General features: G+C 46.1%; 1 protein-coding gene across 26 annotated transcripts in view; it reads right to left on the bottom strand.

Annotated features, from left to right (window-relative positions):
- Positions 1–229: 229 nt before the first annotated feature.
- Positions 230–15,000, bottom strand: part of epb41l2 (erythrocyte membrane protein band 4.1 like 2) — a 39,801-nt gene continuing 25,030 nt past the window's right edge. For 3 of the 26 annotated variants that reach the window (XM_027155603.2, XM_027155604.2, XM_027155629.2), the window contains 11 exons: positions 13,216–13,290; positions 12,619–12,654; positions 11,916–11,975; positions 9,989–10,150; positions 7,297–7,350; positions 6,368–6,949; positions 4,269–4,397; positions 3,848–3,946; positions 3,682–3,762; positions 2,743–2,849; positions 230–1,569 (listed from right to left, as the gene is read on the bottom strand). In XM_027155603.2, the coding sequence (XP_027011404.1) occupies positions 2,745–2,849; positions 3,682–3,762; positions 3,848–3,946; positions 4,269–4,397; positions 6,368–6,949; positions 7,297–7,350; positions 9,989–10,150; positions 11,916–11,975; positions 12,619–12,654; positions 13,216–13,290 (1,383 nt within the window). In that variant the 3' untranslated portion in view covers positions 230–1,569; positions 2,743–2,744. Of the gene's footprint in view, positions 1,570–2,742; positions 2,850–3,681; positions 3,763–3,847; positions 3,947–4,268; positions 4,398–6,367; positions 6,950–7,296; positions 7,351–9,988; positions 10,151–11,915; positions 11,976–12,618; positions 12,655–13,215; positions 13,291–13,311; positions 14,695–15,000 lie in introns of those variants that run through there. The other 23 variants (XM_027155605.2, XM_027155620.2, XM_027155612.2 and 20 more) reach the window with 23 other exon arrangements.

The raw sequence follows: 15,000 nt of genomic DNA, 5'->3' as shown, positions 1-15,000 counted from the left end.
GACAGGTCACAGGTTTATTAATGCAACTGACCAGATTATCGTTTCCATAGTTACAGCTGTCACCAGTGACACTGCTGAGGGAACCACTGTTCCCAGCTGTTAGAACAAACATCACCAGTGAAGTGATGTGGACAAACACCATCACTACTGAGGACGAGGAGGGCGTGAAAGAGTCGATGAGGAATCCAGAGCCGGAACGAGTCAAAAGGAACGAGTCAGGAGGCAATGATTAGAGAATAAACAAACTTTTATTTGAACATCGTTAGACAAAGAGATGAGAGGAAGTGGTGAGAGAGAGGAGCCGCAAACACAAAGAACGAGCTGATGAAGAGACAGAGGTGGGAAAGACGAGTGCCTGAGTGTACACAGGTACACAGGGTGGGGTGGGTGGGGTGGGGGGTGAGAACAGTCTTGTTTTTATTCTGCTGTAAAAATGACATGTAGTGAAAACCAAACTGAAGGAAAAAAGTTTAATAAAATGTGTAAAAAAGGGAACGATGATGCTTCATTTGTACAAACAGGAATTTTAGGAGGAATAAAATCTGCGTATGAAAAGTGGGACACGCCGAGCTGCCGAGAGACGTCAGGAAATCTGCCGAGAGACGTCAGGAAATCTGCCGAGAGACGTCAGGAAATCTGCCGAGAGACGTCAGGAAATCTGCCGAGAGACGTCAGGAAATCTGCCGAGAGACGTCAGGAAATCTGCCGAGAGACGTCAGGAAATCTGCCGAGAGACGTCAGGAAATCTCCTTTTGGTCGTTTTGTACCAGGTTTTATTTGTCTTTTTTTATCTTTTATTACTAGTAGAGGTAGACGAAGCGCACCTCCCTGTGGTGGAATGTATATGTGTGTGTGTGTGTGTCTGTGTGTGTCTCTGAGTGTGTGTGTGTCTGAGTGAGTGTGTGTGTGTCTCTCTCTGAGAGTGTGTCTCTCTGAGAGTGTGTGTGTGTGTGTGTGTGTGTGTGAGTGTGTGTGTGTCTGAGTGTGTGTGTGTGTGTGTCTGAGTGTGTGTGTGTGTGTGTAGAGGAAGGATTGGCACTGATGTGCAAGTAAACCAACACAAGCTGGTCCCTAAAAACACGCCAATGAGACTGAGGATCATCAGAAGCCCCGCCTACTTCTCCTTAAAAACATTAAACCCCTCCTACTTTTAAAAAATGGTCTGTGATCAAAACTGTTTGTTTTATTAAATATATATTTATATAAGAGCGAGTAGAGAGTATAGAGGCTTTATCCACCCGAGGGGACCTTCAATAGCAACTCTGTAAAATTCATCATGCTGAACGCGGGGGTCTGTGGGGGGAGGGAGGGAGAGGGGGGGGGATCCCATCTGGAGTAATAAACATTGAACAATATTTTAGGGGGAAAAAAATTAAAAATAATAAAAACAATAATAAACACTACAAAATATTAGCTGAAGTGGTTTCTTTCTTATAACGATAAACAGAGCGTCGTCCTGCTCTCGTCCTCACTGAGAGACACCATCACTCGCTAGGAGGGGGACGCGGGGGGACGCAGGGAGAGATGTCCACCAGAAAGTTAATGTAAGATGAAACATAGGCTTCAGCTCTGAAAACGAGAGAGACAGAGACAGAGAGAGAGAGAGAGAGAGAGAGAGAGAGAGAGAGAGAGAGAGAGAGAGAGAGAGAGAGAGACAAAGAGAGTGAGAGAGAGAGAGAGAGAGACAAAGAGAGAGAGAGAGAGACAAAGAGAGAGAGGGAGAGACAAAGAGAGAGAGGGAGGGAGAGACAAAGAGAGTGAGAGAGAGAGAGACAAAGAGAGAGAGAGAGAGAGAGAGAGAGAGAGAGGGATGAGAGATATACAAAGATAGTAGAGATCGAGAGAGATATGATACGAGAGATAGGGGTACAATATAAATATACAGATATTATTTACTAGTACATAGACAAAGAGATATAGGACATACGAAGAAGAGAGAGGGAGACAGAGAGACAGACAGAGAGGGAGACAGAGAGAGAGAGAGACAGACAGAGAGACAGAGAGAGAGAGAGAGAGAGAGAGAGAGAGAGAAAACAATAATGCTCATTAGATAAATAAAAGTCAGTGAATGAGTTGATGAGACGTGATATATTGATGATGATGATGATGATGATGATGTAACACTCCTCTTTTATCTCAGTAACAGATCCCAGTGTGAACACCATGATGATGGAGCTTGTGTTTACACACCACTCAACACTCTGTCTGTCTCTCTGTCTGTCTGTCTGTCTCTATCAGTGTGACTCAGTCTCTCAGTCTGTCTCCCAGTATCTGACACCCCCCCACCCCCCACTGTAGGTCTGACAGTGTTGCTAAAGCAGGTAATGGGAGTAAAGATTAATAAACATTAAGAACACACAGAAGGTAAAACAGAACCGGAACGATGATAACAATAATAATAATAATAATAATAATAATAATAATAATAATAATAATAATAACAATAATAATAATAATAATAACAATAATAATAACAATAATAATAATAACAATAATAATAACAATAATAATAATAACAATAATAACATTAGTATAAAGAAGTAATTAATCAGATATAGAACTCAAAGTTTATAGTAATTAAAATAAAATAATGTTATATATATATGGGACATGAGGTGTGGACATCTCTCTCTCTCTCTCTCTCTCTCTCTCTTGATAAATGTTACTCTCATTGTTTCCGTCTAGCTTAGAAAGAAAGAAAAGAACAGAAAGACCCCCCCCTCCTCACACACACCCACACACCTTTACTCCTCGTCCTCAGACAGCTCCGTCTCCTTGTGCACCACCACACGGGTCACAGACATGTCCGGGTGCTGCTCTTTGGCTTCTTTTATGGCCTGGGCTAAGGCCTGGGGCACACACACACACACACACACACACACACACACACACACACACACGCACAATAAAGTGTCATGTCAGTGCTGAGGAAGTGAAACAGATCTGTCTTATTTTTGTGTGTATTTATCTACACCGTGTCGTTTGGTCCTTCTGTAGAGGTTTGTATTGTTAATAAGAGCTCATTTAGGATCTGGAGGAGGTTTGGAGCAGCATTAACAGTATAAAAGTCAGTTTCTACGGAAACAGTGGTGTGTGTTACGGTGCTCACTAGACTCCCACGCTCTCACTGTACATCCTTAATGAGAGAGAGAGAGAGAGAGAGAGAGAGAAGAACCAATCTCAGAGCAATCTAGTCTGCCTGTGTGTATGCATATGTGTGTGTATGCATATGTGTGTGTGTGTGTGTGTGTGTGTGTGTGTGTGTTATAGTCTAATGCTGACGCCATCTCCAGCAACACTGAACACAAAATAATTGAAAGATTTGTGTGCTGGAGGAAACGAGTCCAGAAGATCAGCTTCTGCTACATTCCTCATGCTTGGTGGGGGAAAAGGGGCGGAGCCTCGGTTACACTCCAGCAGCCAATCACAAACTAGCCAATCACAAGTACTGCTACAGAGACAGGGGAAGGCCATTTTGGCTTTGATATCCTTCTCGTTTCAAACGTAACTTCCCGGACACACAGCCAGTCGCAGTCCCAAAGGCCGTCCCTGTAACCATGGCAACAAGACGGGCGACATCCGGTTTTCCGATTCCCTCGGATCGTGATTTATTTAGTGGGTGGGTTGCGTTCAGTTCAGTTCAGTTAAAGTGTGTGTGTGTGTGTGTGTGTGTGTGTTCACCTGGTCATGATCAATGTCAGAGTCGCCTGTGATGACGATGCGCTTCTCGATCCGTGTTTCTGAGAGCCCGCCTTTTAGTGTCTGTCAATCAAAAATAAACGTTAATAAGTTAAACAGAAGACGATGTGTGTGTGTGTGTGTGTGTGTGTGTGTGTGAGTGTGTTACCTTGGTGATGTGTGTAGTAGTGGTTGTACACAGAGACTCCGAGGTGATGGTCTGCGCTGTCATGAGTACACCGGGCTCACCATCTCCGGCACCATCCGTCTGCCCGACACACACACACACACACACACACACACACACACACACACACACACACACACACACACTAAACTGAGAATTTGACACTCAAACTATTTTTGAAATCTACAGTTATTTTCTAAACTCAGTGCCCTGTCTGCCAGCAGCCAATCAGAACAGAGCTAAAAGTGGAAACAATCCCAATTGGTCAGCTACAGAAAAGACAGGAGGGGGCGGGGCTTATCACACACTCAGGTTCGTTCATAATAAGAGTGGAACGCTGACACCCGGAGACGGAGTGTGTGATGGACGGGTGGAGACGGGTGGTGTGTTTAGGTGCTGTTACCTGAGCAGCTTCGTATGTGATGGTTTTGGTTTCCGTGTGAACGATGGGGACCTCCGTCGTGGTGATCTCCGTCTTCTGAGCCGCAAAGGTGTCTGAGATGGTCACCATTTCTGTTTTCACCACCGGGGGCTACGGGTTCAAGGGGAGAAAAGTCAGAGTTTCTCTCTCACACACACACTCACCCACACACCCCCCCCCCACACACACACTCACCCACACCCACACACTCACCCACCCACACCCCCCCCCCCACACACGCCCACCCCCCCCCACACACACCCAGGACAGGAGGAGTCTCATGCTTAAACAAACTGAAAGAGAGAAAGGCCAGAAGCTGTACATTACAGGTCTATGGTGTGGTCATGCAACTCAAACACAATCAACTGAAAGCTGAACAAAAACCAGCACAAATCGACTCGCACACTAAACTGAACTGGGATCAGTGCATGCAGCTGGAACACAAAGGAAGCAAAAAACACCACATGCTGATCTCTGGTACGGTTTATAAAGGGATGCTGCTTTGCTGCAGGTTTGGGTTTTGTCTGAAGGATAAAATACACACACACACACACACACACACACACACACACCCCTGCAGGTAAAGCAGTGTGTGTTTGGAGAATGAGTGGGACGGCAGATGAGTCATCCAGAGCAGTAACGAGTAGCGCTCGCTCATCCCCCAGGAACACACACACGACCACAACATGCAAAAAAAACTTTAGGCACACTTTGTGTGTGTGTCTCTCTCTCTCACACACACACACACACGGAAAAAGCACAAACTAAGATTGAGTGTACAAGGACATTCTGGCATCTTTCACCATGTATTAGTATGGTATAGAAGTGTGTGTGTGTGTGTGTGTGTGTGTGTGTGTGTGTGTGCGTGTGTGTGTAGCTCAGCATTTACATTCATTCATGCAAAGATGCTCCACCCCAGATCGACTCCTATTGGCTCTAGGACAAGTTGAGGTTCTGGAACTTTCCTGAATGAAAACACAGTTCTATAATATTTTACAACCATCCAGGAAAGGTTCTCACTCAGAAAGGTTCTCACTCAGAAAGGTTCTCACTCGGGAAAGGTTCTCACTCGGGAAAGGTTCTCAGTCAGGAAAGTTCTCACTCAGGGAAAGGTTCTCACTCGGGAAAGGTTCTCACTCGGGAAAGGTTCTCACTCGGGAAAGGTTCTCACTCGGGAAAGGTTCTCACTCGGGAAAGTTCTCACTCAGAAAGGTTCTCACTCGGGAAAGTTCTCACTCAGAAAGGTTCTCAGTCAGGAAAGTTCTCACTCAGGGAAAGGTTCTCACTCGGGAAAGGTTCTCACTCGGGAAAGGTTCTCACTCGGGAAAGGTTCTCACTCGGGAAAGTTCTCACTCAGAAAGGTTCTCACTCGGGAAAGTTCTCACTCAGGAAAGGTTCTCACTCGGGAAAGTTCTCACTCAGGAAAGGTTCTCACTCGGGAAAGTTCTCACTCAGGAAAGGTTCTCACTCGGGAAAGGTTCTCACTCGGGAAAGGTTCTCACTCGGGAAAGGTTCTCACTCGGGAAAGTTCTCACTCAGAAAGGTTCTCACTCGGGAAAGTTCTCACTCAGGAAAGGTTCTCACTCGGGAAAGTTCCTTCTCCTTTCTTTTCTTTAGAAAGTTCTTGGTGGAGATTTTCTATATTGTTGCCAGATACCCAAATGTCCTTGTTACCTGCAAGCACTATTCACCACAGTGACTACACACAGTACGTAAACGGCTTGCTGTGTGTGTGTGTGTGTGTGTGTGTGTGTGTGTGTGTGTGTGTATAAAATTAAGATGATGAATAATTTGAAACCAAATCTAAAAGAATGTGATGTGAATAACGAGTGACTTTTGGACAGACGTGTCATGACGTATCTCTTTTCTCTCGCTTCTTCCATGACATATTAATTGACAGGAATAAACGAGGCGGCCGTTTTTGCGAGTGGAAAAAGAACAGAGAAAGAGATAGATGTGTTCTCTGGAGGGGAGGAAAGGCAGCAGGACAGGCATGAAAGGATGATGGAGGTGGAGGAAGAGGAGGAGGAGGATGGCGTAGTCAGCCATCTTTGCAATTTCATGGGGTTTCAGCCAATTACCTCCGAGCAACAGATCACCTGCGGCACGCGCTCCGTTTCCGTGTGAGACGCGTCACCGTTGACGGCACGAGTCTCCTCCTCTTGCTCCTCAGCCACAGCACATGGAGTGGGTGGAGCTTCAGCTTCATCAGCGTGACCATTGGGTGCTTCATCGGGTGTCACCAAGACTTCATCTCCAGATACGTCCTCTTCTGCCGGTGCTGATGGCTTCTCTTCTTTCAAGGACTCGCTCACTGGCTGTAGCTCCGCCTCTGTAGGTGTGGCTTCTTCATTAAGCTCCACCTTTTGCTCCTGCTCTTCTTCAGGCTCTTCTTTGATAAGCTGGGTGGAGTCTGTGGAGGTGGGAAGCTGAGCATGATACTCCGCCTCCTCTTCGCTCTCGCTCTCTGACGATCCGCTCTTCTCCGGCTCCTCCTCCTCTTCCTTCGCTTCCGGGGCTTTCTCTGTAACCATGGTTACATCGGTGGACACATCAGGAACCGGGCATTTGGGCGTAGTTCTTTTACCCTCTTCGATAACGATGATCTCCTTCATGACTTCTATAACCTCGGGCTGACCGTTAAGCCCTGAATTCTGTTCGTTCTAAAACAAATGACGTTTAAAAAAACAAAACAAACAAACAAAAACAACAACAACAACAACAACAACAAACAGACGAGGGATGGAGAGAAAAAACAAACAATGACCAACACAGATAACAGAAAATAAATAAATAAATAAATAAAAGAACTAATATCATTATTGAAAGAAATACAGTTAACATGTAGGAACGTAAAACAGATGGACCGACGTATATATGATTAGATATATGAATAGATGGATGGATGGATGGATAGAGAGATAGATGGATGAAGCAGTGTGTGTGTGTGTGTGTAGGGGCTAATATGAGGTGTGTGTTAGCTTGGTGTTAGGTTGCATTTAGACGCCACCTTGCTGATGTCACCGCTGTCAGACAGTGCGCTCTCGAGGGGGGCGGGGTTTATCTGTGGAACATAAATGGTAACCATAGGCAACTGTCACTCAAAGCATGGCACATCCACACACAAACAAGTCAAATAACAAACAAACAAACAAACAAACAAACAAACAAAAAGGATCGAATGTGGATGATTTCCGAAGCAAATCCTTTAAAAGTTTTGTCCAGTCTGGTCTCCTGGTTACGGGTGTTAAATGTTTAGGTTGAAAGATGGAAGCTGCCTCTGTTTTTACTGACTGGTTAAAGCCTCGCCTTAAACCGTCTCAGTGCAACACCGGCGTCTGGGAATAACGGCCTACTGAAGATGTGACTTCCAATTATTTTGCTAAACAGCAAGACCGAGACTGGACACAAACTTCTAAAAGTTTGTAGGTGAGCAGAGTTAGCCATCGCACATAATGCATGAGAGAGAGAGAGAGAGAGAGAGAGAGAGAGAGAGAGAGAGAGAGGGTATGAGCAAGGAAGAAGGCAGGCAGAGAGCACCTCGAACCGTGCAGCGACATCGCCCTCTGCTGGAGAGACCGTGCCACTGCGGGACTCGAGGAAACGTGACAAACACAGAGAGGTGAGCTCCTCTTCTAAACTCTACATACAGACAGACAGGATGAAGAGGAGGACAGGTGGAGGACAGGAAACAGAGGAACAAAGAGGACAAAGAGACGGAGAAAAAAAAACATTATCCAGGTCTTGTAGTAGTGAGACAGTGATTGGGTGACTTTTCTGTTCTGTGATGGCTTGTTTACACGATTCTGTTCTCCGCGGTTGTCTTCGAACGGGTGTCAGACTGAGCCTCGACCTCCAGAGTTAAACCTCTTTGGACCGTACCATTCCTGAGGAAAAGGGGGAGGAGCTAATGCTCCCCTGAGACAGTATCTAATCTGGGTCGAAACTGATGTCCTATATGCTGCAAAAGTTGTTTCGTTCTGTAGCGCCGTTTCCTTTCACGACTACAATGAGAAACCCCACAAAATGCTGCACTTAGTTACAGGAAATGATGTCATTTGGGACATTTGAGACGTCATATATTTACACAATAATTCACAGGGACATGGTCTGATGAGGACCCTTTATGAGACCCTTACGAACTGTATCGTGTGAATCTGTACGTGTTTATTACGTGTTGTAGCTTCATGTAAACCACCACAAACCTGACATGTGCATTATATCTGTGTCTGTTTGGAACGAATATTGCATTTGCAAAACAGCGACATTTTTGTTATACAGACACAAATTAGGAGACATGCCTATTTATAGGTTAATAAAATCTCAGGGACAAACCTGTGAAATATTAAACGCTGACATCTAACATGCTAAATGGTTGTCTGGCGGCACTCTGACTCGCGACCTGTAAACCACCGAACATCCCCCATGGGGCAACCATGCAAGCTGCATGTTACTTACGTTCGCTGAAGCTTATGCTAGCTTACGGAGAATTAGCCCCACCGACTTTGAACGGGAATCATAGAAATGTCACTAGTTATTCGGAATATGCAGATCGTAACCAGGCGCATTAGAAAACCGCTGAAGGTTATGTTAGTTCCCTGGGAGGTCATGACATCGAGAGGAAATCGCTTCCGTAGAGCAGCGTTTAAACCCCATAGAGAGCAGCTGGAAACAAGACCTGGAAGAACAAACGAGAGACCTGATCGGAAACCCGGAGAACCGACTGAGAGTCAGGTGACCCTCGAGAGCAGAGGGAAGGAAGGAAGGAGCGGAACAACCAGGTGTGAAGAAGTGCACACGGAGAACCGAGAGAGAAGATGGAGTGAGTGATGCCATCCGTCCCGGGAAAAATAAGCCTCTTACACATACATTACAAACACAGGCACCAAAAATCACCAGGAAAGCAACACGATAGCAGCAAATAAAACAGTTACGGCGGATAAAGGAGAATAAAATAAAGACGTCTGTATGCAGAGAAGAGCAGGAAGTCCGAAGCCAAGCACCAATCAGACTGCATGATTCTCCCGGCAGGGACGAATAAAGATGCAGGTTATATGGTGCATTCAGCTGACCCCAGATCAGCGTGAGCGTTAAAGATCATCCACCAGGGCGACATCTAGAGACTTTAAGCATGGAGTACTGATGGATAACAACGATTATAGGGAAGACTGTTACAGGGCCTACAGTTGAGGGGAAGGAGGCCGGTCAAGGGGACTGTTGGGTGTATGACTGAGGGGACGGGGACGGCAAGGGTAAATGGACAACGAATAGTATTTTGGGAGTCAACTGCTGGGGACAACCACTTTTGAGGATCAATGACTGTTGGGGTCCGAGGGTTAGAGGGCTGAGTGTTGGGTGTCCCTGCAGTCGTCCATGCTTAAAGTCCCTGATGCCAGAGTCTCAAAGCCGTCCGCTGCTGATTTAAAGAAGAAGACTGGCTTTGGGTGTACAGGAAGTGATCATGAGGCAGTCGGGATTGTTTAAGAAACCTCTCAGAGTGACTGCAGGGTACAGGCACAAGTCAGCGTACGGATCCAGATTGTAATGCAACAAAAAATATATATATATCAGACAACAGAGAGACAAGATAAACAAGTCCGACTGCCACGTGAAACACAGAGTTGTGTCAGAGTGAGTGCTGCATGCAGGCGTGTCGGCTCGCGGGGTCTGTGGCGTGAATCCCGGCGCAGAAGCACACATACCCCTGGGACGGGCGGACGCAGGATGGTTGCGGCGGGGCTGCCCGTCAGACGCTTTTCCCACTGACTGGGCCGAGGTTCTGGAGCCGCCTCCATAAAACTGCGTTTTAGCTCGCTAATGCTAGCCTGATGCCTCAAAACATCCTCCTGAGTCTTATCCAGATCCTATTAACCACGACGGCCAGTGGACAAGGAAGGGGAATCAACATCCACGTCATTAGTGTAATAGTACATAGTCATGGTGCAGAGTGCAGGCCAGGCCTCACGGCTGGTGACCCGGACCAACGAGGGGGCGGAGCTTAACCTGATCAGCCAAATCAGAACCTATCCATTCCTTACGCCACCGTCTGTACTGGCGTTCCTCCTTTTTCTCTCTTGTTCTTTATCTGTTTTTCAGATCCTCTTTTTGTCTTTCGCTCTCGATTCTATTTTGTCTTTCATCGCTCGTTCTTCCATTCCCTTTAATCTTGAGACTTCCTTCTTCTTTCCTCTTACAATTTGTTTTCTATCTTACAATATATTTTTTTCCTGATATTTTTATTTTATTTCCTTTATTGTATTGGACAAAAGTCTTTAATAATAATAGCTTGAGTCTTCGTTTCATTCTTAAATCTGTCTTTTCTTGATTTGATCATCCTCACATTTCTATTACTTGATTCTTTAATTCATTCTTTATTTCCCTGAATTTTATCCGCACTGTTTTTAAACATTTGTTTCCTTTGTAGCAGAAACAAACAGGTCAGTAGTTTGAATTAAACATTTAAATAGTTTTAACTCTTTTGCTAATTCTTAAGCCCCACCCCCTTTGGCCCTGGAGATGTCCGTCACTGTGTGAGTGTGTGTGTCAGTGTGTGTGTGCGTGAGTGTGTGTGTGAGAGTGTGTGTGTGTGTCTGTGTGTGCGCGTGAGTGTGTGTGTGTGTGTAAGAGTGTGTGTGTCTGTGTACGCGAGTGGGTGTGTGTGTGTGAGTAAGAGTGTGTGTGTGTCTGTGTGAGAGTGAGTGTGTGTGAGAGTGAGTGAGTGTGTGTATGTGTGTGAAAGTGTGTGTGTGTGTGAGTGTATGTGTGTGTGTATGTGTGAGTGTGTATATGTGCATGTGTGTGTGTGTATGTGAGTGGGTGTGTGTGTGTGTGAGAGTGAGTGTGTGTGTGTGCATGTGTGAGAGTGAGTGAGTATGAGTGTGTGTGTGTGTGAGTGCATGTGTGTGTATGTGAGTGTGTGTGTGCGTATGTATGAGTGTAAGTGAGTGTGTGAGTGTAAATGTGAGTGTATATGTGTGTGTGAGTGAGTGTGTGTGTGAGTGTGTGTGTATGTGTGCATGTGTGTGTATATGTGTGTGTATGTGTGTGTGAGTGTGTGTGTGTGTGTGTGTGTGTGTACAGCAGTGAGCCGAGGCGTTACACTCCCCCCCTGTATAGTCTCTGAGACACTGCAGAGTGAAACACACAACAGCAGCTACACAGTTAAAGGTTGTGTTAAAATCTCAGTTTGTTTTCTCATGTAGTTTATATCTGTTTCTCTCAGAATAGTAGCTTTGTTAGCATAAAGGTTTTATGTGTCTGTTTCACTCAGGAACTCAAGAATCAGTAATGTTAGGTATACACACACACACACACACACACACACACACACACACACAAGCAAAAAGTATAAGGATTAGTGTGGTTAAAAACTGAAACAAGAAAAATTTAAATATCACACACACAGATACATACACAGATACATACATGCGCGAACACACACACACACACACACACACACACACACACACACACACACACACACACACACACACAGAACGAGAGTGAAGGGCAGCTCAGAAAAGTGAACGCACGCACGGCACAAACTCGAGATTCAGAATCTTCTTCAGATTGAGAAAGTGAATTTGCGGCTAAATGATTAACCCGCGGTCTGATGGCGGTGATACGAACCTCCAGCATTAGATTGCTATGTCTGACATAAATATTCTCTCCCTGCACTCTCAGCTTGCTCTGCGGAGTCAAAAACACAAACCAGACAAAACAAACAAAAAAAGGTTGGCATGAGGCAAAGAAAAATAAAACAAAAAGGAAAGAAAATGAAACAGTGAGTGAGTGAACAGTCCAAACCCAAAAGCAGTATAAAAACCTGTCCAAACCGCCTGCACTGTGTGTGTGTGTGTGTGTGTGTGTGTGTGTGTGTGTGATAATACAGCATTTCCATTTTAAAGCCCACAACAACTTATGTGTAGAATCACTCAGGCTGCAGAATAAAAATATTTACTGAAATATTTCAGGAATTTTAGGTCAAAGTGGGCGGGGCTACAGAGGAGGAACGTGACCTCCGCTGATCTCATGGCGAATCAGAGCGTTGGCTTCCTGAAGCTGCCCCACACGTTCCGTCGCGGTTTCTCTGGTCGTGTTGTTCGGGGCTTTAATGATTGCTGTGCGACGCTTTGGACAGGTTTCTGTTTCAGTTCACAACAAAGCGCCGAACACAAAAACACGCCGGCACGAAATCAACATCATCCACAAATCAAAAGATAAAATAAATCACCGAATCACATCAAATCAACAACCAAGAAGCCCAGAGGGATGAAAAGAAAGCGACGGGATTAAAAAGGAGCTCTTAATTCAGCGCCGTGATTAAATAAACCTTGGATTTAGAAGCATCTGGTCCGTCTGTCTCAGTCTGTGGGCGCGATTGGGGGAAAAGAAGCAACAGTTAGTCACTCATTACACCTCAGATTTGTCAATACATGTAGAGAGAGAGAGAGAGAGAGAGAGAGGGATAGAGAGAGAGAGGGATAGAGAGAGAGAGGGAGAGAGAGGGGGGGAGGGAGACAGAGAGAGAGAGAGTGGGAGAGGGAGAGACAGAAATATAGAGGGGGGGGAGAGACAGAGAGAGAGACAGGGAGAGAGACAGGGGGAGAGAGGGAGAGACAGAAAGATAGAGAGAGAGACAGAAAGATAGAGAGAGAGAGAGAGAGAGAGAGAGAGAGAGAGAGAGAGAGAGAGAGAGAGAGAGACAGGGGGAGGGAGAGACAGGGGGAGGGAGAGAGGAAGAGACAGGGGGGAGAGAGAGAGGGAGAGAGCGAGAGACAGGGAGAGGGAGAGATGGGGAGAAAGAGACAGAAAGACAGAGAGAGAAAGACAGAGAGAGAGAGACAGAGAGAGAGAAAGAGAGAGAAAGACAGAGAGAGAGAAAGAGAGAGAGAGAGAGAGATGCATGCTGGGAAGGTAAACAGCAGACCTCAGCTACGGGTTCAGCAGCACCTTCTGTGGCTGTGGCCTCTCCAGGCTCCGCCCCCTCTTTCACCTGTGGAATCTGATTGGTGGAAATGATGGACGATTCAATCAGAAGTTTTTAAATAAATAAATAAATAAATAAAAAGTGAAATGGATGATGGGAAGGCCTGAGCGTTCCATACAAATGAGGTGCATTATGTCATGAGGAGAAAGACTCGAGCTCAGGGATTGGTTACTAAAGGGGCGGGGCCAGGGAGGGTAACGCAGCGGTGGGGGGGTTAACTTCTCTCCGTGTAGGTTGTTGACTTGGCAACAGCACAAAGTATTTACGCATGTAGACAATAAACAGACAAAGTATAAAGAAAAGCTACAAGCGAATGAAGCCGACGCAGTCCGAGGTGTCTGTCGTTAAAGTGTTAAACGTCTACACAAGTTATTCAGTGCGTATTAATAATTAAATATATATTATATATGTGACACTGTGGAAGGTCAGAAAACCCCGCCCCCTAGGCCCCGCCTCCTAAAGTGATAAAGTAAAGACTGCTGTTTCCATCCAGTAAACTAAATGCAGAAACGTCAGTGTTGGACATTCGGGACGTCTGATTAAAGTGCTAACGTGTGTATTTCACTTTCTTTTATTTTTTTAAATGTCTGCATGAAATAAAAGCTTAATAAACGTCGGCGTCGGTGGACGAGAAGATTAAATAGTCTTTGTGTCCACAGTGAGAGCAGTTCGAGTTATATGCTCACTAACGGGGTCGGCGAGGCTGGCAGGGCAGGCGCTATAAATAGACACTGAGGAATGCTGGGAAAATCGATTTACAAGCAGGAAGAGGAGGAGGAGGGATGAGAGCTATTTTTTTTTTTTTTTTACAAATCTACCACAGTGCATAGCATGAGGAAGCGATGAGGTTGTGGACTAATGGAGGAAAAGGAGTCGAGGGTCGGTTTAGGCGGCCGGGTCACACGTCTCCTCTTGAGACGTCGCGTCTGCACGGACCTCGGCGGCCCAGAAGCGGATGTAAGCTTTGGGCTCAAGGTAGCACAGCGATACCGCGAGAGGCAGCGCGAGTGCCAGAGAGAGCGCCACCGAGTGGCAGACTGAGAGAAAGATGGCAAAAATGAGGAAGAAGGAAGGACATGGCAGAGCGATGGAGCCGTCCTCGTCCAGCAAGTGCACACCCTTAAACAAGGCCAGGAGGGAGGAGCCTGGATGGGGTTGGGGCTCACAGGGGACACTGGAAGGGGGCAGGGCAAAAGCGGACACGCCCTCTTCAGCACACTGGGTGGGGTCAGGGTCAACAGGGTGGGAGTCAGGTTCGACCGGAAAGTCAGGTCCAAGGTCCGGGTCTGGGTCGCGATCGAGATCGGGTTCGTCCTCAGAGACGTCGGACAGGACGTCGAGCTCGGAGATGGTGTCCAGGGTGGGAGGAAGGGACGACAGGGACGAGGAGGAAGGAAAGAATGGGAACATGAACAGTGACTAAGGGAGAGTGGGGTGAAAAATATATGCGTTTAAAAATGAATAAAAAGAAAAAAAAAGTGTGTATGATGAAAAGAGACGACGTTACGGGGAAAAAGGAGAGAGACACAGCGTTAGTCAGACAGACTTCTGGAGGTCAAAGGTCACAGTGTAGAAAAGGATTGTAAAGGGAGGTGAGGAGGGAAGAGAATAATGAGGGAGGAGAACAGGTGTGTGTGTGTGTGTGTGTGTGTGTGTGTGTGTGTGTGTGTGTGTGTGTGTGTGTGTGAGCTCTACTCATATCCTCCCTCTAACGTCTCTTCCCTC

The sequence above is a fragment of the Tachysurus fulvidraco genome, chromosome 9 (genome assembly GCF_022655615.1).
Source record: "Tachysurus fulvidraco isolate hzauxx_2018 chromosome 9, HZAU_PFXX_2.0, whole genome shotgun sequence".
Classification (NCBI taxonomy): Eukaryota; Metazoa; Chordata; class Actinopteri; order Siluriformes; family Bagridae; genus Tachysurus; species Tachysurus fulvidraco.
The sequence above is the reverse complement of the archived record's forward strand: the minus strand, read 5'-3'. Positions and strand labels throughout refer to the sequence as shown.